The 21,619-nt window shown below is 43.0% G+C and overlaps 2 protein-coding genes across 2 annotated transcripts in view; both read left to right on the plus strand.

Moving 5' to 3' along the window:
• Positions 1-9,701, plus strand: part of lrriq1 (leucine-rich repeats and IQ motif containing 1) — a 31,348-nt gene extending 21,647 nt beyond the window's left edge. The window contains exons 17-20 of the mRNA XM_076089999.1: positions 4,151-4,265; positions 5,803-5,863; positions 6,418-6,538; positions 9,568-9,701. Of these exons, the coding sequence (XP_075946114.1) occupies positions 4,151-4,265; positions 5,803-5,863; positions 6,418-6,538; positions 9,568-9,701 (431 nt within the window). The remainder of the gene's footprint in view (positions 1-4,150; positions 4,266-5,802; positions 5,864-6,417; positions 6,539-9,567) is intronic.
• Positions 9,702-15,225: 5,524 nt separating this feature from the next.
• On the plus strand, positions 15,226-21,250 carry alx1 (ALX homeobox 1). The gene is made up of 4 exons (XM_076090000.1): positions 15,226-16,462; positions 16,818-17,122; positions 17,496-17,624; positions 20,909-21,250. Exons 1-4 carry the CDS (start codon positions 16,273-16,275, stop codon positions 21,248-21,250), a joined length of 966 nt encoding a protein of 321 aa, XP_075946115.1. The 5' UTR covers positions 15,226-16,272.
• Positions 21,251-21,619: the final 369 nt, after the last annotated feature.

The raw sequence follows: 21,619 nt of genomic DNA on the forward strand, positions 1-21,619 counted from the left end.
GTTATGGATATTAAAAACAACCGCAAAAGAGTCCGCAGGTTGGCTTTGGTGCAAAGTAGTCTGATAGTCCGAGACGAGGAAAACTTCTCCCTCCATCTGTCCTGCTGTGGCCTCCTGCCCTGCCCCGGGGTGGAGAGATGATCTGGCATTGTGACGTCCACAGCCAGACTTAAAAGGGAGGGAAGAGCTGGAGGGAGGGCAGGAGGGAGGATGGGGGTGGGGGGGGGGGGGGGTGCTTGGCTTTTATCATGCCTGTCTCCGTCTTTCCTCTGCACCCCGACCCCCGCGCCCCCACCCACTAGGGTCAAGGCCTTACATCCAGAGAGATCCACGGTCACTCGCGGTCATCCAGCAGTCAGAGTGACGCTGGAACCAACGGCGTTCTCCACCAGGCAGCGAAGTGACTGGTCCGAGTCCAGCGCTGCCATGAGCATGAAATACCCCTCAATTAGCTGCGGAGAAACACAGTGTGTTTGCTTGTCATTTCATGTTACGGTTTAAAAAAAAAAAAAGCTTCAACTTTGGGATGTTTTCCGTTCCACTTTATCTCTGTTGGGCGGATCGCTTTCGTACTTTGTTTGCAGAATAGTTGTGAAGGAGTCGCCTCGTTTCCCTCAAGACTGATTCACTGCTGTGCAGCCAAAGATCGAGCAACAACTCCAAACTTATAAGACACTTTCATCAGTCAATGATGGACAAACATCTTTAACATTACCAATAACTTTTTGTACTGAAGCTGAGTTTTGAGTATGACAGTATCATTTTGTTATCACGTGTTAATTGTGAACTTCAGGTGTAAAATGTCAAGTGTCTGACACTGTGATTACTGACACTGAAATCGTGTCTGAGCACAATATAGCCGTGGATAAGCTCTCAGCCAACTGGCAGTCGAGGGCCGGTTGCATCCAAATGACCGATTTCACTACAACAATATTTCCAGTTCTGTTTCTTTCCGATATCCTTATCTCTCCTCTCCACCCACGTCCCGATAATTCGTCAAACGGGTCTGTTGTTCTCGAGCAACGAGGTGAAGCAGCTACATCAGCTGATAAAGGAACGGGGGTCACTTGTTAGAACATCGCCCTCCCCTCTGCTTAATGCTCCTTGTGCCTCAGTCGTTTTTTAAATTTTTTTATATTCAACTGAGAGGGATCCTGTAAAACGTGTAACTCTAACCAGCTCGGTTCCAGAGGAGACCACTCCTGCTGCCTTTTTACAGGGTGACCATGAGGCGGAGACGGCGGCGGTGCGTCGCCGCTCTCTGTAAACGGGGCCCAAGCCAGCCTCCCCTCCTGCTCCCCTGGTGCTGACCTGTGGGAGGCACCCCCTCCTCCGGATCCATCCCCAGTGCCCGGGGACTAGCCAGCCCAGCCCGGCCCAGCCAGCGCTCCCCGACAGGGGCTAACGTTTCAGGCTTTGAGTCAAGCCCTCCTTCTGGAGGTGATTAGCCCCAAACCCATGACAGATTCTTTCCAAGATATCCGACGCGCCATGTTTATTTTATCCGGGCTCTTTGTGTGGATGTGCTGGACATGAGTAACCCACTTGAAATGGGTATCGGCTTACATACCCAGAGAGGGAGAGAGTGGAGCAGAGCCACAAAACATTTTCTTTTAGAGGCAAAAAAATGTAGAAATACACCACCCTATTTTTTTTTTTGTATCATCAAGTGTCTGGGTGCTGCAGATGTTGAAGATGTTGTGTGCCTCCAAGCGTTTTCTCCTCGTTTCGCCTCTTACTTTCCACCAACGCCTTGCACTCACCCCCCAGGCTAACACACACCCCCTTCCAACCTCCTCCTTCCATCCAAACTGCGATCCAACCCCACCAAACATCCGTCCTCAAGTCAGAGGGACAGGCGGGTATATATTTTTATTTCAGCCTGGAACCCCGACCTCCTGAGCACTTAACTCGATTTCACACTTCAAGTCATCTACAAAGTCCGGCTGAAACACAATCATCTTGTTTACCATCCATCATCCAAAATAACTTAATGTCAGGCTGTTTACCACCATTCATGTGCATTCAATTTCAGCCCCGTATTCTCAGGGCTTCTATTTATCTCAGGCAGCGGAGCTTCCTTCTCATGTGTTTGAGATGTACTGGAACATCCAGAGCCAAAGCACTGTTGGGCAGCAGTCTGAGTCACTCACAGAGACAGACAACAGACTAAGAACACTGCGATCCTTCTTCCACTCTGCAAATGCCGTGAAAACAAGGCTCACAAAACTATTTTCTTGATGCAATACAAAACCAGGTATGGGTAGCCGTAGTTTAACTGTTTTTAAGTCTTATGGGACAGGTTTGAAATATACCAGAGCCAAGTTTCACGCTCTTCAGGGCGGATTTAATACAAGACTTCATGAGCAAAACCTTTTCACAGACAATCCAACAATCCCACCTCATTCAAGATGGTTTTGCGGAGGTGAGAAGCAGCGTTTGAGCTTCTTCCTTTTTTCATTCTTTACACAACTACATCCGTCACTTTTTGTTTGCAACTGAGTGCACGTCACACACGTTTGTTTTTAAGCATACTGAGAGCTTAATACTCAAATATCTCTTGGAAAGTGACTTTGTGCTTCAGCTTACTTGCTGATTTACCATAATTGCTGTAGATGTGTGTGCACACAAGTCTTAATGTGCAATACAGAATCATTACTAACATTACAGGTGTTCTCAACCCTTGTCACGTACAATCTGAACCTTTGGCTTGTTTATAACCTGGTTGTTTCCAGTCTGACTGTCTGATGCTCATCAACTCATTCATGGCACCATTTCACACGTTTTTAAGGGTCGGCACTTTGCTGCGGGCCGAAGCCTCCTCCCCCTCCTCCTCCCCAAGTCTCTGATAGTATGTCAGAGCTCTCCCCTCAGCAGGGACGAGATCGCCTAATGTGCTTAAGAGCCTCTCTTAACAGGCGTGACTCCTACAGCCCCCCCCCCCGATGTCCTGGAGGAGCACTGGAGGGGGATTCAGGAGGTTGGAAGGGGTCAGGAGGGGGCTTTCGTGGCGAGTTCAGAGAGGGAAAGTGAGAGGAGAGTCTCCGTGCTACTGGAGTGCAACATAAATGTGACTTAAAAAATGTTGCTCATCTTGTATCACCGCGTACACATGCCATAGCTACATTCCCCCTCTCTGATGAGTTAATATTCATCATCAGTCTTCCTTTGTAACCTTTAAACTATCCGTACAGGATCCTATGATAATGAATGCAGACATGGCACACAACCCTTGTTTGGAGTGCTGTACTCAGTGCAGGAGATGACCAAGTTGCTGTTTAAAGTGTTTTTTTCTCGACTGCCCGTTCCCCGTCACTCTGTGTGTTTTTGAGCTTTGGGAAGTGCGAGTAGCCACTTTCTGGCCTTTGCTGCCCCGGGGGGGAAGAATCATCTATCACTTGACATTTTTAGTGGGGCTTCTCAATTAACCCATGAAAACTGTAAAACTTTTCTTCTCCTTTTTCTTTTTTTACAGCTCAGTAAAAGCAAGTACATGACTTAAATAAATGCATCATTAGTTCCAGCATTGGCCTGTCCAAAGTCATTATCAGTTCACACCCATCCACGGCAGCCTGACTGTCAGTGCAACATAAATGTTTACTTTGAATTACGATCTTATTATGGGATTTCAGCTTCGCTCGTAAATCAGCGGCCTCTCAGACGTCTTTCTTTAACAAACTGTTGGAACATTGCTTGGATTACATTTTTACCGAAGAACCACAAGCTCCAGCAATTGTCGGAAAAAGCAGATCATCTCCTGTTGCATCTTTCAGCAACTTTAAACTCATTATAATATAATAACACCCCAGAGTCCTCCAAACACATACACCACCTTAAGCCCAAACATATACACCGGGAGCTTTGACCACTGACTCTCCCAGTGCTGGGAACCCTGGCCGGCTGTAATTACAGTGAAACATGTCAGACGTTGCTGCAGATCAGAGCTGTTTATTTGTTAAGCATGTTAACACAAATCCTTTACTACGGTGTTGATGGAGCCTCTTGTCATTTCGAACCTTCACCGCAACATTCACTGATTAAGCAGCGCACTCATTCTTTACTACCCTTGTCATCAAGGATGTTATTTCACTGACCAAAAAGAAAAGACAGAAATGGCATGTGACGTTGATTTGTTTTCTGTGGAGTGCAGGTCGCGAGGCTGAGCCGGGCCTTCAGCACGCAGAGAAGGTGGAGCGAGTGAAGCGGGAACGAGCTCAGCAGTGGCTGCGGACCCGGGCTGCTCATCCTGACAGGGACTCAGAGGGGTGAGGCAAAAGGTTTTGCTGTTATCTGGTCAGGTGTTTAGATGTGCGTCTCTGTTATTTCACAGCGAGGTTTGTGGATTGTCCTGCGTAACTGGGCCATTGTTTCTGCTGATGAGCTTCATCAAAATCAAACATTTTAATGCTCTGAGCAACACAAATGTACCGTATTTTCCGCACTATAAGGCGCACTTAAAAGCCTTTCATTTTCTCAAAAAACGACAGTGCGCCTTGTAATCCGGAGCGCCTTATATATGGATCAATTGGTTAATTGGTTGATCCATACTGGTTGTACACGGCGCTCTGTCAAAATGTTTCAGTACGACTGGTAAACTACAAAGCCGCACCGCGGTAAACACCGGTACTGTGCTTACTCCTAGTCCAACACCACTTGTGTGTATAAAGACCCCAAAATGGCACCTTTCAAGAGACACGCTTACGACGCTATTCTATTCTATGCGCCTTATAATCCGGTGCGCCCTATATATAAAAACAGTTCTAAAATAGGCCATTCATTATGCGCCTTATAATCCGGTGCGCTTTATAGTGCGGAAAATACGGTACTTGTTTTATTGCAAAATCTTTAAATACACGGATAGTTTTCATCTCAAAAGTTGAACCGCTAGACACAAGATGTCTCCTTCTTCATGCACATCAACAGTCCAAGTAGCAACAGACCCTTTTACAGCTGACGTCATCAAAAATATTGTAAAATATGTTGGCAATGGAAGTGAGGTTATTCCCCAGCCATCCAGAAGAGTTGGCAAGCTTTAATAGCTGCAAGCTATTAAACGTGTTGACTACCACTTGACAGATAAAACTCAATAAACCTCTGAGTCCATGTCACGGTGCTGGACGTTCTGTACATGACCACAGATAACGTAGTTTAGTGACTTGTAGCTCGTAATGTCTCGCTGTAACTTTACACGCTAGGTTTCTCCACCAAATACGTGTATTTATCTGGTCACTAAATATTCTACACACTCATTAGGAGCACACGGATCTGGAAGGTCAATTTGTTGAGGTTGCATTCACCATCTTTGGTGGTTAATGCCCTTGCATAGCATGACAATCTATTGCACTCCGCCGTGCTTCCGTAGCCAAACTGCGTGCTTCACTTACAGACGTCATCATGGTTTACAAACTGTAAAATGGTCTTTAAGAAAAACACATTTTTGAGTCAAGAGAGACTTTTTTTTATTTCTAGTCATTACTTTTAAAAAGCAGTGGGTGTTATTATTATAGTATATTATTATAGTATGTGTTAAAATTTAATTATTTGTTCAGTGCTGAATCATTTTTTTTATGCCGAAGGGCAAAGTACCAGCAAAGCAGCAAAAGAGATAGAGCTGACACATCAAAGTGTCTGTAACGGGCAGTGAGCATGTAGGCCTGTGCTACCTTCTACCTCACAAATCATTAAGATTATCATGCACGTCATCTGTGTTTCTTTTATATGTCAGAGGTAATTGCATCAAACTGAAAAGGGGAAACTGCTGAATTGATCTGAAAATGTTTTTTAACGTTATCTTATCCACAGCGTGCATTTCTTACCGGAGATCAGCTCAGACGTCCTGAATGGAGGCAGAGTGCAGCTCGTGGTGAGTTCACCCCCCTCTTGTTTTCCCCTGCAGTTCATTTTGGAGGGGGGGGGGGCAGTTGCATGTATGTGACATTATGCAGTATTTACATTCACCAGTCAGTCATGTCCTGCGCTGTAGGTTCCCTCTCCTGGAGCCTGTCTCATCAGCTTCCATTTAAATGGGGGGGGGGGGGGGGGGTTAGTCTGAGGTTTAGCTCCACAACGACACTTTCAATTGGATCAACTAGCTGCAATTTCTTCATTTTGCTTGCAGAAACCCCAGTGTCACTTTGGAGCAGTTCTCCTGGACCCGTGAACGATACTGATGCTCGCGAGGTCTTTGAAGTCGGGGGAACTGCAGGTCTCCCTGCGCCGTTATAGAGCAGTTTGAGTTATGATCACTGGCAAGAGGAGCCCCCCCTCCTCCTGTTTCTTAGATATGTTCAGACTGCATAGCTGCCAGTTGTTGGATGTTTTTAATTTTTTTATTTTTCAAAATGCTGGACTGCTTGTGTGACACGCGTCACGTTGGGGGCTCATTCACGTGTGTTTTGTGTGTTTCTGTGTGTGCAGGCCGACCCGGGATACACAGCGCGTCCACGTCACACCAGTGGATCGCAAGCCGATGACAGTTCAGCTGCCCGGCCCTGCAAAGAGCACAGTTATCCTCGCACAAACTTCTTGGGTCCCGCAAGTGAGTCTTGTGAACTCCACAGCTGTTTTTCTACACAGAATGTAATCTGTTACTGGAAACTTTGTAGAACCCCCCCCCAAAAAAACATTCAGAAAATGTTCTGAAGACTCAGTTATCCTCTTAACGTAGATTTTTTTCTTTTTTTAACCTTCTCTCACAACAACTGGCAATCCAGATAAATGGTCACAGAGACATTTTTTGCAGATGCTTCATTTTTTAACGAGTTTTATTTTTTTACTTGTCAGGCATCCCTGCTCAGTATTCCCTCAAAACATTGGAAATTGAAAATATTACATTTACACTAATTTGTACACTATATATATGATTTATATGTAACAGTATTATATAATATATCCAGTACATATTGTACACATTTTATATCACTCATTAATCAGCTGAACTGACATTTGAGCCCAAGCCAAACCTAGTCAGCAGTTTCATGCTTAAACCCAAGAAATCATAGATTGTGACTAGAGCTGCAAAGATGAATCAATAAGACGTCAACTATTAAACTAATTGCCGACTATTTTGAAAATTGATTAATCGGCTTGAATAATTATTTAATGAAAAAAACGTCTTTGGGAAACAATGTTCATCATTTTTAACCATCATCTGACGTTTTATAGACCAAACAACTAATCAAGAAAATAATCAGCAGATTAATCGACAATGAAAATAATCGACAGTCGCATCCCAAATTGTGATTGTATGTCTATTTTTGTGTGCACGTGTGTGTGTGTATATACCTTTACATCCAGCATATGTGTGTACAGATGTTTCTATGTTTGCACACTTGCACCCATGGGTCTCGGGTCACACAGACCCAAGACCGAGCCGAGCCAGAGATAAAGGCTGCTGCTTATTCAGCCTAGACAGAGTCCACCGGTCGGCCGCTTTGTGAGGGGGGTGGGGGAGCCACAAGGTCAGGCCGGGGACAGAGTGCCGTGAATTTCTCCTCTGACAGGAAACGGGCAGGAGAGAAAAAAAAAAGTCCTTTCAGTGAAGAATGACTGGCCCTTCTGTCAGGAGAAGTGGAGCTCAGGAGTTTGAGTGACAAAGATGCTACTGACAGGCCGACGGCAGATGACCACATTAAACAAGCCCAGGAGTCCGAGTGAAGGAGAGCCCTGTCCCCGTTAACGAAGCCAAATTGGATTCCGGTGATGATTTCAAAATGATTTTCACGAGGTGCAGCAGCAGCAGCAGCAGGAGCAGCAGCGAGCGCCGTCATGCTAAGCAGGCAGACTGTTGTCCTCCTCAGGAGGAAGGCCGGGGAGAAAGAAAGCCTCTTTGTCCGCACCGACGAAAACACCACTTATCAGAGTTGTGCAGGGCAAATTGAAATATGAATGTATGTGTAAGGCAAGAGCTTTTTCTCAAAAAGCCAATTAGGTATTTGATAAACTTGGTGAGCGCATCTAATGGTCTCTGTGCTACATCATCAAAAACCCATCGTATCAGAGGAAATGGGTTAGTTGGGTGAAATCAGGGAATTGGGGAAAAAAAGCAAAACCTTTTCAAGTCAGCCCACATGAGCCTGTAAAAGAGCGAAACTAAAATCATTTATCCAACTGCTTCTGAAGTGGCACACATACATCAAAGTGAAGGTTTAAAGTGAAAAGGTTCACTTCGTTTGCCGTCGCAGTAAAGACGACATAAATACTCTATAACCCGTTGTAACGCGATACCCACCGCTTGCTGGGACGGTGCCATGAAATGCGTTTCCAGGCCCCAGAAAATATTTTCATTACGTGTGCAGAGGAAACCGCTTAAGTTGCATATCTGCCCCCTCAATTTTGTCCGCCGTTCAACTCTAATAGGAGTGAAATGGTTGAAAACTATTTATTTTGGTCACAGCGGTCGGGTCAAATGTGTGGCCATTTTTGTCATTGCCGTACATCTCATGGCATGACTGCACAAAGCGCGTTGAAATTGGCAACACATGCGGCAAGGTTTTCGCATTCTGTTTTTGATTTGGAACAGATAATTGGACAAAAAGCATTTTAATAAACTAAATTTAGCCACCACAAGCTGGCCTGACATATCTGGAAATAAACACAAAACCTCGAGGAGCGGAAAGGCATTACAGCACGACGAAGATGAAAAAATTAAAAAACTAGAGAGGTGGGAAGACTCGTGAGTGGATGGATATTCTATACAGTGTGCCAGCTGTGCAGATATTCGGAGCCGGGTCAGTACCTGCGATGCGTCCCCACCCCCCACCTCCTCCAGAGCCCTCCCCCGCCGCGTGGCTCCCTGTGTGGCGGCGGCCGCGTGGAGACCGCCATCCTGGGCCCGACACGTGGAATGCATCATGCCCGGTAGAAGCGCTGCCTTTGTACTGTGTGTTTGAAAAGCTTTGTACTGATCCCCAGGTGGAATGGAAGGGGCCTCTGATACGGCACACGGCGCTCCCGGGAGTCGGAGCACGCAAACACGAAACTCACCTGCTCGGACTTAAGTCTTTACAGTGAGATTAAACATCGTGTCGTCTCGAGTCTCCGGAGACGAGAGAACAAACTAAAGTCAAAATTTGATTCATTCAAGGTCAAAAGCTGCAAATTCCTTGTTGTTGGGTTTGAGCAACAATCTCTGTGTTTGCTTGAAATCAATAAAAAAGATTTAGTTACCCAACATGAAATATGTTGCACAAAATCAGACTTTCATGACTTCCATGATGGAGAGCACAACACCACCAACATTTGGACCCTCAGGGTGAAATCCTCATGTCAAGAACTAATACATTCCTTCAACGACAGCTGTTGCAATGGTTTATTTTGGAAGGCTCCTTCCTTTGGAAACCTTTTTATGATATTGACTATAACCCCAATTATGAAGGACCCTAAAAATGGCTGAGCAGAAATAAAGAGCCGACCTTGTCAGCAAAAATCGTGAGTGGATAGCATCAAATACGTCATTTTAAAATTGCACAAATTGTACGAATTACCGTTTGAAGTCTGTGACGGATTGAGTTCAAGCTGCTCGATTCACGTGTGAGATATTGACACATTTTCCATCCATGTCTCCAGGAAACGAGGTTCCATCTCCTCGACGGGTCGCCTCTGCTCCGTCTAAAAGGGAGCGCATCTCCTACCGAGACAACCCTGTCCAATGGAGCGGCGGCTGGGGAGGGGGCAAGAAGAGGGACAAAGTGAACAAGTAAAACACAAACTCTTCTACAACCACGAACACCTCCTCTGCTGTCCTCACCCGACAACATCCAGAGCAACTTCAGATACATGTGATATTCAACCCTCTTCTGATACGTATCCCTACAAAGAACGCAGCATTTCTTAAATATATGTGCATGTAGTTCAGGAGAGCATATGTATGCTTCCCAATCTGTGTAAAATGTAAATACCCGGGATTTATATTTCATCCTCACAAGATTATTTTTTCCCTCCATGAAGAAGACTTTCTTTTTTTGTATTTATAATGCTATTTTACTGCCTGCGCTAACCTGCAGCTGCTCTTTTTACACTGAAAACTCGAGCTCTCTGTCCTGAACATTAATTAAGAGCAATAGGACCTTGACCAGCCCAAATATCTTCAGGCAGTTCCATTGTGTTGATTCGGCTCAAGTAACGCTGCCTGGACGTGATCGCAGCCAACCAGCAACAAAACCCGTGGAACTAAACAATGCGCTTCTTATGCAAATGGCGGCAGGAAATGAGAACCAGCAGGGCTCAGCGCCAGCTTTCAAAAGTGGTTGCCAGGCTGGCGACCAAGCATCAACTTTTGGTCGCCGAAACTGAAAATATGGTCGCCGATTTTAGTCACCTTCTCTTTTGAGTGATTAAGATACTATGCAGTAAGATTAATAATGAAAATGTGTGTGTTGTACATGCTTTGCGGTATAACTTTCCATCCAGCTCGATGATGGCGGGTACTTTCCGTTTTTTTCTTCAAGTTCATCTGGCCCTTTTTCAGCTGAATACATTTGCAGATTAGTTTGTGATGTTGACGGTTGACTCCCACAATCAAACGACTTAATTTGCTTCGCCATCGTCTCTTAAACAGATGTCTTTGAGCGGGCGCGAGAACGCACCAACGCACGTGTCGCTTTGTCTGGTTCCGGTTCCGAATATTACTAATGCAACAAATATTTTAAAAGTATTTTTTTACATGTGGGCATGGGTTAAAAAGTGGTTTCCACTGCGACCAAAGGCCAAGAATGGGTTGCCAATTTCTCTAAATGGTTGCTCATGCAACCTGGCAACCTTTACTGCAGAGCCCTGACCAGGAGGACCTCTTAATACCTGTGGATTCATGTTTCTTTAGATGCTGAACTGTTGTTTCTCTGCTGATTTACTCTCTTGACTTAAAAAATAGTTTGTGGCAATGGGAAGAGACTCGCTCTTTCCACGTCTTCTGCTCTCTTAAGGGTAAAGTTTAATAAAGCCCAGAGATTTAAGTGCAACTTCCCCATTCTGCGGCTAAATTTAGCTCCTGCTCGCCAACTGAAAATTACTGCTATTACGGGCCGAGCACAAACATTGGTGTTAGAATTAGAAGGATGTTTTCCTTATTCTCAGTCGTGGATCACAATGGCCTTATCCGTGTATTTGAATTCGTAGAGCTAAGGCGTCCGTCCGCAAAACACTGGCCGACCGGAGGCGGTGAACCTCAGGCTTGGAGGTTCCTCGCTGGCCCAGCCGCCTGGAAATGATAACTTAATGAATGTCAAAACAAATAGTCGGAGCTGCAGAGTGGCTCCCTGGCAGGAAATGCATGCCTGTCTATTTACTTTCCCGCTATCATTCGCTTGCACATGTCTGGAGGGCGTGTTTTGACTGTACGCGAGCTGACGGTGGATCTTCGTCTTGGACAGTGCCGTATGCCAGAGATGCCGTGGTCCTTCCCACTCGGAGGGGGGGGGGGGGGGGGGGGGGGGGGGCTGTTGTGAAACTCAAGAGCACTGCCCTCCATCAGGGAGACCGGTTCTTGAGGCTCTCTGGGGGATATCGATGGGGTCTTTTCTCTGTCATCAAACTGTCATTACAAAACGGCGATACTGCATAATTCAGATTTTTTTATTTTGCATGTAACATGAAAAGACAGGTGAAATAAAGTTTGACACAAGTTCAGGTTTGCCCCGGCTTTCAGAGCTCTTCTCTACAACCACTGCTTCGGAAATGACATTGTTAAAAGCCATCGTCCACCAGTCTTCATTACATGTGTTTACTTTTGGGTTATGGGTAAAATTATATGTAACCCAAGACATCCACAATCCATTGCCTGGTGAAATGAGCGCTCCACCGCACTTTTAGATAAGATGAAGAATGCCCCTCTCAGCCCACACGGCCCTGCCAGCCTGACCTCAAGTCAGCTAATGTTGTCGGATGGAGTCTGGCGGTGAGAGGTTCGGTATCCAAATATCCCTCCAAGTGCTTTCTTCAAATGCATTAAGGCACCATGACAGTGTGCTTGCAAGTTTTAGCTACAACTTTTGCTGACCGTTTTTTGAACGGGGCAGCCATTGGTTTCCATTCATTTCTGATGTACACTGTGATCAATTACACAACTCAAGCAAGTCATTTTCAGTGTAATATAATGCATTTTACGAGGTATAAAAAGGACGAAACTTTGACAAAAATGAACGCAGACAAACAGCTTAAGCAAGTTTCACGAGTGACATCATATAATACAACAGTGCTGCTTTACAAAGTGACTAGCTGTGATGTAAAGTATATAATAAGTAAATATTGTGTAGTTTGTGTATACAGCATGTCATACAGTACTAACTGAAATTTAGAAAAAGTAAGGACAAGTAATGCTATATATTTATTATTCAAGGGAATAGTAAACCATAAAAAAGACAAACAGCGATTTGGATCGGAGGGAAATCATTTAAACAGAACATTTTCGTTGTATAATGTATCGGAGATGTATGGCTTATAAGTCAAATATGTCAGCATGTGAAATAACTTTAACTCCAAATCCCACAAATCTAGCGATAAAGAAGAACGACACAAGAGACACGAGGTCTTTCCTCGTTTACTTCTGCCTCGTGACACAATTAGCTCCTTCAGCCAAAGTAAAGACAAAATGGATATGAACTCAGAGGAATGTTCAAGCCCTCCTTGAAATGTGAAACCAACTTATAAAGAAATCGAGGAGTAAACTCACACAAGCAGAAAGTGTTCTGCGCTGGACTCTGGTAAAAGTCAAAGCTAATTTATTCCCTCCAACGACAACTGCTGGCTTATAAAACAAACGTGGATGAAAACAGGTCAGAGTCGCTCTTTACACTCAGCTGAGAGCAGGACTGATGTCACAGGAAGCAAGCCTTAGAAAGTCACCTCTAGAGGTTTGTAAAGTAACTAAAGAACAGAATCTCTTACATTTGTCAATTAACTACAGAATCACTTAAATGATCAGCTAATAAAGAGCTCGTCTCTGGTATTTAAGAAAGTAAATGTACATCTGCATTCATGTGTCTGCACCTCTTAACATACATATTTGATATACATGTTAGAAAATGTACAGAATTTGAATTTACATAAATGAACCATGAAATATATCTACACACAACTTTTTAAAATCTCCTTTTTTTTGTGACAATCCAAACTTTCAATCGTGTTTTTATACAACTTTCACTGATATGATAGAATTGAGTTTCTGTGTAGCAGTGTCAGTTGAGATGATTGTCTAGTTTCTGTTTAAATGTTAAACAACATTTTCTTTTTGCTACTGGATTCAAAGAATTAAATAAAAACAGTTGTTACTTTCACCCTTTATTGCGCCCGTACAGTAATAGGTACTTTATGTGTTTGTACTTCTGTTGATAAATGTTATTTTAAATAATTTCAAAGCTAAAACAAAGTGGTCATAGAGGCTTCAGTTCTAAATCTGTTGTGTATTTTAAAATGCAATCACACAAATAAACATTTTAATGTCAGTGGTCATTTAAAAATGTGATGATGTGTGCGCTCACCTCGCCTTTCCTGATTTTTGCAAAGCAGTTCTTTTAGTGGTTATATGAGAAAATTCTTCTTTTTATGATCATTTCATCGTTGTTAAAATTAGCTCTAGCCTTGTGTCACAGCATCTGGATTTAGTTCTGGTTTCGGTCACAGGTGACTTGTACAACAACTCGACATGAACCCCGATGACTTCAGTGGAGTGACGGAGAGCTTTTGTCAGCGACTCCTGAAAAACAAATAGAAAAGACAAACGACACAAAATGAAATCAAACTTTTTCAAGCACGGAATGTGCTGCTTTCACTTTTTTTAGTCACTCGGCTTTGTGACCCGAATGTCCCGCGGCACGACACCAAGCCCCAAAAATGTGGTGGAAAATAAACTCTGGCCTTTTTTTTTGTGTGTGTGTGTGTGTGTGTCGTGTCTACAGCCAACGTTTTGAAGACTTTGGGCTTTGGGCATCATGATGTCATGTCTCTGCCTTCTGAAGCGGCCTCTCTGGTCCTGGCTCGGGTTGTGTTGGACTGCGATCAGTCACATTGAGACTGAAAAATGAATGATAATTAGCTCGGCTCAGTCATATTTTTGACCAAGACGATTGCCGTACGTAATGTCACAACAAACTGGCAGCACATGCTTTTTCTGTTGAAAGTGAGGGTGAGGATCTTTCCAGGTGGCTCACATGACACATTGGCTGCAGAATTTAGAGGATTAGCGTAGACTGATGGGCCTAAAGGTGACCGAGCCCTCCAACGTCACAAAACCACGCAGCGACTATTGTGGCGGGAATTTCCAGCCGAAAAGACACACGCACCAGACCACAGTGAACTTTTCACATTTTCTCCTCAGCGTGAGCCAGCGTAGCGAGGTCATCTTAGAAGCCCAAATAAGACTCCCGCCCCCTGCTACTTAAGAGCACCTCTGTTTATTGTTAATTTTTTCTTTTTCTCCCGTGGCACCGTGAAGCTCCAGGTGACTGCCTCTGACCCCAGAGCGAACCAAAGCACACGCATGGTGTGCATTGCAGGTGGCGAGGCTCGTGGGTGGAGATGTGGATGGCGGGAGATGGGCCTTAGGTTCCCGGTAACACGATTCCTCCAATAAGAAGAAATAGAAGAACCTCGCTCTTTCTGTCCTTGTGTGTGTGTGTGTGTGTGTGTGTGTGTGTGTGTGTGTGTGTGTGTGTGTGTGTGTGTGTGTGTGTGTGTGTGTGTGTGTGTGTGTGTGTGTGTGTGTGTGTGTGTGTGTGTGTGTGTGTGTGTGTGTGCGCTCCTGAGGGCCGCTGGGTTCAATGAAACTCTGCTTTGCATATATATATATATATATTTATATATATATATATATTTATATATATATATTTATATATATATATATATATATATTTATATATATATATATATATATATATATATATGTTTATATATATATATTTATATGTTTATATATATATATTTATATGTTTATATATATATATTTATATATATATGTGTATGTTTGTATATATCTCAATGATAATAATAATAATATTTTGTTATACATCTTTTTCTTGGTCTTTGGGCTTCATGACTCCAGAGACTTGCTGAAATCCCTTTTGTATTTTGTTAGGAAGCATTTATGTTTTTTTTTAAATGTGTGTGTTTCTTTAATCTTTGTTTCATATCTCACTGCTTAATGTAATGTTGTGCAAAAAAACAAATCGATCACAAAGAGGATGAAAGGATTAATAGTTTTGCAAACATGTGAGCCAAAGCGCGAATTTCATCCAGAATACAAACTACAATTGGTGGATAAACATGCGCCAAACTATCGAAGATCGTTGGCATTAGATTCTCACAAAACGAGTTTAAATAAAGGATTGGACATCTTTAACATGTTCCTCTGTGCAACTCGGACAGTGGTTAATAGTTTAAGACACAATGGACACGAACGAAATCTACATTTGAAGCCTCTGAACATCTCATATTTATTTGCCCTGTTTGTCAAAATATCAGGACTCAAAAAAACATCCTTCATTAATATAATATCTTGACTGCGAAGGCTGAAGCATGGGTGCACGTGTTCATAACGACTGGATTGTGTAAACTAGGCTATACTATTTCGTAAAAACTAAAGAAAAACGATATGTATTAAGCTGCACACGTTTTTGTTAAACTACCAAAAAAAACCTCATAATGAAACGTTAAAAGGGGATTTTCTTTCTTACACAGATGTGTAAATGTTGAATTTGTGACATATTTGAAATATATGATTTATGGGAGGGCCGAATTATTAAAAATACAAATCATCAGTTTGCCTGTAACACAAAGGTTACAAAATAACAATCGGAACAGAATAAAGTAAACGTGTTGTTTTTTTAGAGCATTTTGTTCACTTCATTCCGGAATCAAACACGATAAACTCCCCAAAACCGAAACGATTGAACGGCAGAGATCAGATTAAATCCCATTTAAGGTCTGAACGTGCAGCTGTAGATACACCACTGCCTCGTTCTGGATGTCTAAACATGTTGTAAATTAAAGTCACTTTTGATTGTTGTGCGGCTGCAGAACCACTGTGAACTGCTGCCGGGTTCGGGTTCTGGACGTGGGAGGAGCTGGGTGCCGTTACGCAGAGAGGAGGGGAGCCCTTCAAGGAGCTCATTCTCTTCGGGGCTATAAAGACGTTGCGGCTTCAGGACGGAGCAAATTAACTCCATTGGCGAATTATTGCATTACAAAAGTCATCGGTGCGTGACGGCGATTAGTTTATTTTCTTTCTTTTTTCTTTCTCTTCTCATGGTGACTTTTGATTAAAGCGGATTTGGGGTTAAGATGATGGAGTATATGGATGATAAATTTGCGTTGAAGAGCCAAGCGATGAAGGCCAGCGATTACTACATGGACCAAGTCATGGAGAGCCTGGAAAGCACGCAGTACTTCAGCAAGTCTTCCCCAAAATGTGTGCAGGCCTTCGGGCTTCAGAGCGGCGAGCACCGCTCCTCGCCCTGCGGAGACCAGAACGGTGCGTAAAAGCTTCTTTAATTTCACCTTTTGTTCATCGATATTGCAATTTTACTGGAGTTGATGTGTTAAAGATAAAAACTGGAAGATTTAATATCCAGTAGTTTCTCTCTTTTTTTCCATCCTAAATATTTCTGATGTTTCATGGAGGTGTTTCGTTTGCAAATATTTTATGTTTTTGCCATTTTTCTTTTTTTTTTTATATGAAAGACAATTGAGCATGAAACACTTAAAGCATGAACTTATATTTCTATAGAATTAAATGGTATTTTCATATGTATTTTTAAGTTGCATTTACAATATAATGGCAGGCCATCAAGATGTATTATTATTAATTTATCACTCGTTCATTCCAGCTAATTACGGTGTACCAAAGACAGACGAGGACCCTTTGCACACGGACCTCGGGAGGCCGATGGACAGCTGCTGCACCTTGCGGGCGTCGCCGGTGACAACCGGACAGGAGAAGACGGATTTGGACGACATGGGGGACAAGTGCGACAGTAACGTGTCCAGCAGCAAGAAGAGGAGACACCGGACGACCTTCACCAGCGCGCAGCTGGAGGAGCTGGAGAAAGTCTTTCAGAAAACTCACTATCCAGATGTTTACGTGAGGGAGCAGCTGGCCATGAGGACGGAATTAACGGAGGCCAGAGTGCAGGTTATTAAGAGTCGTATTTTGTTAACGTTCACTGATGGAGAGAATAAATCATAAAATAACGAAACGAGGGCTGACGACAATACATGTGGAGCAGTGCGCTATGCGTAAAATGGTGCTCATATAAACACACCACAAACATATTTAGGAAATAAAACACATCTGTTGATGAAAAATACTCGGTTTTTTCCACAAAAGCAGTGCAGAAGGATTTATTGTAATTTCAGGCTGCTGCTGCTCTTCTTTTCCAAATAGATTATTTTGCCAGAACTTAGTTGGACTTCTTTTCAAAGCAGATGCCACTTGGTATTTTGTTAAAAAGTCACATTTATTTCCACTGATTTTATTTGTCTAATTTTATTTAATTTCCTACTAGGTGTGGTTTCAGAACAGAAGAGCAAAATGGAGGAAACGAGAGCGCTACGGGCAAATCCAACAAGCCAAAACTCACTTTGCAGCCACCTACGATTTATCAGTGTTACCGAGGACCGACAGCTACACACAGGCAAGTTTGGATCGACGTTTTTCTAACAGTTAAGGATTTTAGTGTTGATGTCAAAAGAGCCTCTGGTGGGAATTTAAATCTATTTGCTTAAGAGGAGAAACTGTTTTTCATGCACTGGTCAGTTTTGCGAATATTTAGCTTCGATGAAGTCTTCTTTCAAAGATGCAAAGAAAACATCTAAATAGTTCTTTTTGTCTATTTGCTTCCGTAGATTTATTCTCAATTCACCATAAATTAGCATTAGATAATGCCTCATTTGCATATTTACAAATACAATTTCAGAAAACTTGTTATACAAAAAACAACTAATGTCAGTAATCAAGGACGTTTCATGGTGATTTCTATGAGTTCATGTGTTCACCTGTAGAGTCTCTAAATGTCTGTAATGGAACTAAACGTCTCTTTAAAGGACGTTTCCTCTAAATGAGTTTGTTCTCAGACTCTGATGATAAATCTCCACTTCAGCAGCTCTTACATTCACCAAACTTCACTCTTTCATTCCTCTCTGTGTGCTGAAGGTTAACACAGAGGGGTTTGTTCACACATCACTCACAGACTCATTTATACTACATTTTATTCCTAATAACATGAACAAAATATATTTTTAAATGGCTTTCACGATATTATCTGAATTATGGATTAAAGAGATCTCCAAAACTCCTTCTGTAAAAAAACATTGACTGTTGTGTCAACAAAATGAAACAAGAATTTTAAACCTGGCTTTTCTGTTCTGTGAATCTATTTAATAAGATAATGCCTCATTTACATATTTAAACGTTTTAATGACAGTATCTTATAATTAAGATGTTAACCCTGACCTGCAGTGTCTCCCCTTAAAGCATGGAGGACGCCTGATAAGACCTCTCTCCTCTAATACTCAATTTCCTCGAGCCACAACAAATGAATGCTCGTGTCTGCATTAATCACTGCATGTCACTGCCGCTCTATTAATCACCTTTTATGAAGCCCGTCTTCAGATAAGAGGCTCGGACACTGATTAGAGCGCCTGTGAGGTGTCCCGGCTGAATGAACGGCCTTATATCACGTTTCATGTTCGCTGCACATTTGTCTTGCTGCTTCGGACAAAGGTCGGGTACGAGATGAGGTGAGAGGAGACGCAGCATGTCAGTTGTGTCTATCAGAAACATGAGATTGGGCCTCCCAGTGCTGTCGAGCCTTTTTGGGGGGTTTTTCAGATGGAAATATGCAGTTCCTCAGAGGGGCGTGTGTTAACGTATATGTTGAATTCAAAGAGGTAGAGGAGTTGCAGCTCTTCTACGCCCTGGCTCAAGACCAGGTCAGAAATGTGCTGGACTGCCTGGTATTTTCTCCGCACATGTTTCTGATAGAGTCCCCTACAGTCTTACACCCTCTCTCCCAGCTGATCCACATTACCCTCATTAAACGGACCGTCCTGCTGCCAGCGGGTGTTTTTGTGTCTCCCTGAACACAGTGGACATTGATTGCATTCTTCTGGGTTTTTAAGGTGCTTTGTATAATTTGGTTTGTTTGAGGTTTTGGCTGATATTGTTGTATTTTCTGGGGGGGGGGGGGGTAAAGACTGAAGTCCTGCTCGTGGATGGCACATGATGTCAGGATCATGCTGGCAAAGCTGATTCTCCAGCTGCAACCATATTTACGTGCAACAAAAGAAGTTGATTTAACTGTTAGAGTTGACTTTTCTCTTCACCGCAACACTGTAGGTTTGTGTTTGTTCACATCATCTGAAAGCTATACTTTGGCAGAAAGACGTTTTCCTGTGCTAAGCAGTAACCGCTTGGTTCAGTTTATAGTTTTCCAAATTTTTTTTGAAGATGCTGAAATTTAAGGAAGTTTTGGAGCATTTATTTTGGTTTATTTTATTTTTTTTCTTAAAATATAATGTTCTGTGGGGTAGAAAGCTACAGTGGCACATTATGTTGGCTTCGTTTTCACCAGATGCAACGAAGGAAGCTGTACTTTGGATGCTATTCACATGCTGCTTTCTTACGCCGGCTCGTCTTCTCAAGTCTGACTGAGATCCTGGCAAACGAAACCAAATGAGAAACGTCAGCATGAGTGAAGTCATTTGTATGTGATGGAGCTGCAGTTCAGTCTGCGGTGACAGCTTAAAGAAGGACATGCTGTTCTTTAGACTCCAGCTCTTACAAACCAGTCATGTGCTGTTTACTGTATGTTGACCAGATGGGACTTTATCTCCTCTCTGTCCCCTCTGGCCTGTTTGCTCTAAGATCATCGAAAAAAATGTCAACAGAGGCTGCATGACACTTTTATGACGGATTTTAAAAATGATGAATCATAAAATGACCTCCACCTTCGGAGTTGTTTGGATCCGTGTGCATTCATTCAGAGTTCGGGTCACTTTACCCCTCAAAGAAACTCACTTCCTGCTCCTGTTTTCTAGACATGTTGATAGTTTTGTTTTTATTTGTCCAGATTTTGAGATGTCTTTCTCTGATGTTTTTGCCTCCACCTTGACACAATGGAGGCGAATGACATTTCATAATTTAGGTGCCTAATTCTTGAACAAAAATCACATTTACGAAAATCAAGAGCGACATCTCGGTGTCTTTGTTAATCTCATCTACTCTCTAATCTCCAATCCACTGCGGTCAACAGTTTTTAAAGAGGCTATTTCCTCTGTAAACTTAGTTTACTAGTAAATACAGTGTCTGTCTGTGTGTGTATGTAGGACGGACAGATTTCTCAAAATATGGTCAATAAAACCAAAACCTACTGCATGTCCAGATACCACTAGATTTAAGTGAGAAAATACATTAGATAATATATTTTTTGTAACATGGTTGAAACTAGCCTTTGTATTTTCAGCCAATTATTTCAACATTTAAGCCAATATTACTTTAACACGTACAGCTCATCATTGACCAAACAAAAACTAAACCAGAGCAATATGACTTTAGATTTGTAGCTCCCGCTGTATTCCTGTTGAGATTTAGCTTCTAAATTTCATTTTTTATTTTTTAATGCTCCTATAAACTACATCTGTTCTGTGTGACAGAATAATCAAAATCAAAACACTTACTAGCTTTTCTGAACACATGTCACTGTCTTCATCAGCCAATGGAATGATTCAGGTGATATTAAGTGTTTAAACTGTACATTCTGTATATGTGTAAAGCTTTACTTATACTTAAAACAGCTACGTAGAACTCTTTGTGTGTGTTAAACTATCAATCTGTTATAACTGATATTTGTGCTCCAGTGGATTCTCATGAAATGAAAGTCATCCTCCCCAGTGTCTAAAGCCTCTTTTCACCCAACAGATTCCCAACAACCTGTGGCCGAGCCCGGCTCCCGGCGGCCCCGTGGTCTCCTCCTGCATGCTGCCCCGAGGCACCCCTCCCTGCGTCACCTCCTACTCCCACTCCCCCCGTTCGGCCGCCGGTGCCGCCGAGCACGGCTACGTGGGCTTCCCCAATCAGCAGAACCAGTTCGGCCACGTCTCCCTCAACAACTTCTTCAGCGCAGACTCCCTCCTCACGCCGGCCACCAGCGGTCACCATGCCTTCGAGACCAAGCCCGAGTTCGAGAGGCGCTCGTCCAGCATAGCCGTGCTGCGCATGAAGGCCAAGGAGCACACGGCCAACATCTCGTGGGCCATGTGAGCGTCTGCATGTCTGGAAAGTCTGGATCATGTATGGAAAAGAATATATATTTTTCACAAATTTTCCAGTTTGTACCAAGAGGGGGAAATGCCCAAAGAGTCTGAAATCCTATTCAAAGCAAGCTGTTTGTCGCTCACAGTGCAACATCTACAGATTAGATATCACCTGCGTTGTTGTGAAGCTTTGGAGTGACAGGGCCGATTTCACCATTCAGCTGCCCGGCATCACATGTAACTCTGACCAAAATGTTTTCTACTGAGTCAAGAAAATGCAGTCAGGATAACGTACCTTAAATGGAAAATGTGTCAGGATTTGTGGTTAAATAAAAGTCAATAAGCTCAAGGTTGTAACAAAAACATAATGTTGTGT

Source organism: Anarhichas minor, unplaced genomic scaffold (assembly GCF_050575085.1).
Source record: "Anarhichas minor isolate MPS153535 unplaced genomic scaffold, ASM5057508v1 ptg000011l, whole genome shotgun sequence".
NCBI classification, from domain to species: Eukaryota; Metazoa; Chordata; class Actinopteri; order Perciformes; family Anarhichadidae; genus Anarhichas; species Anarhichas minor.

Bases quoted from the DNA above. Each gene is read 5' to 3' on its own strand.
- alx1 (XM_076090000.1), top strand. From the start codon at position 16,273: ATGATGGAGTATATGGATGATAAATTTGCGTTGAAGAGCCAAGCGATG. The intron at 17,123-17,495 runs GTTATTAAGAGT...ATTTCCTACTAG, and splicing joins TAACGGAGGCCAGAGTGCAG to GTGTGGTTTCAGAACAGAAG. The intron at 17,625-20,908 runs GCAAGTTTGGAT...TTCACCCAACAG, and splicing joins GGACCGACAGCTACACACAG to ATTCCCAACAACCTGTGGCC.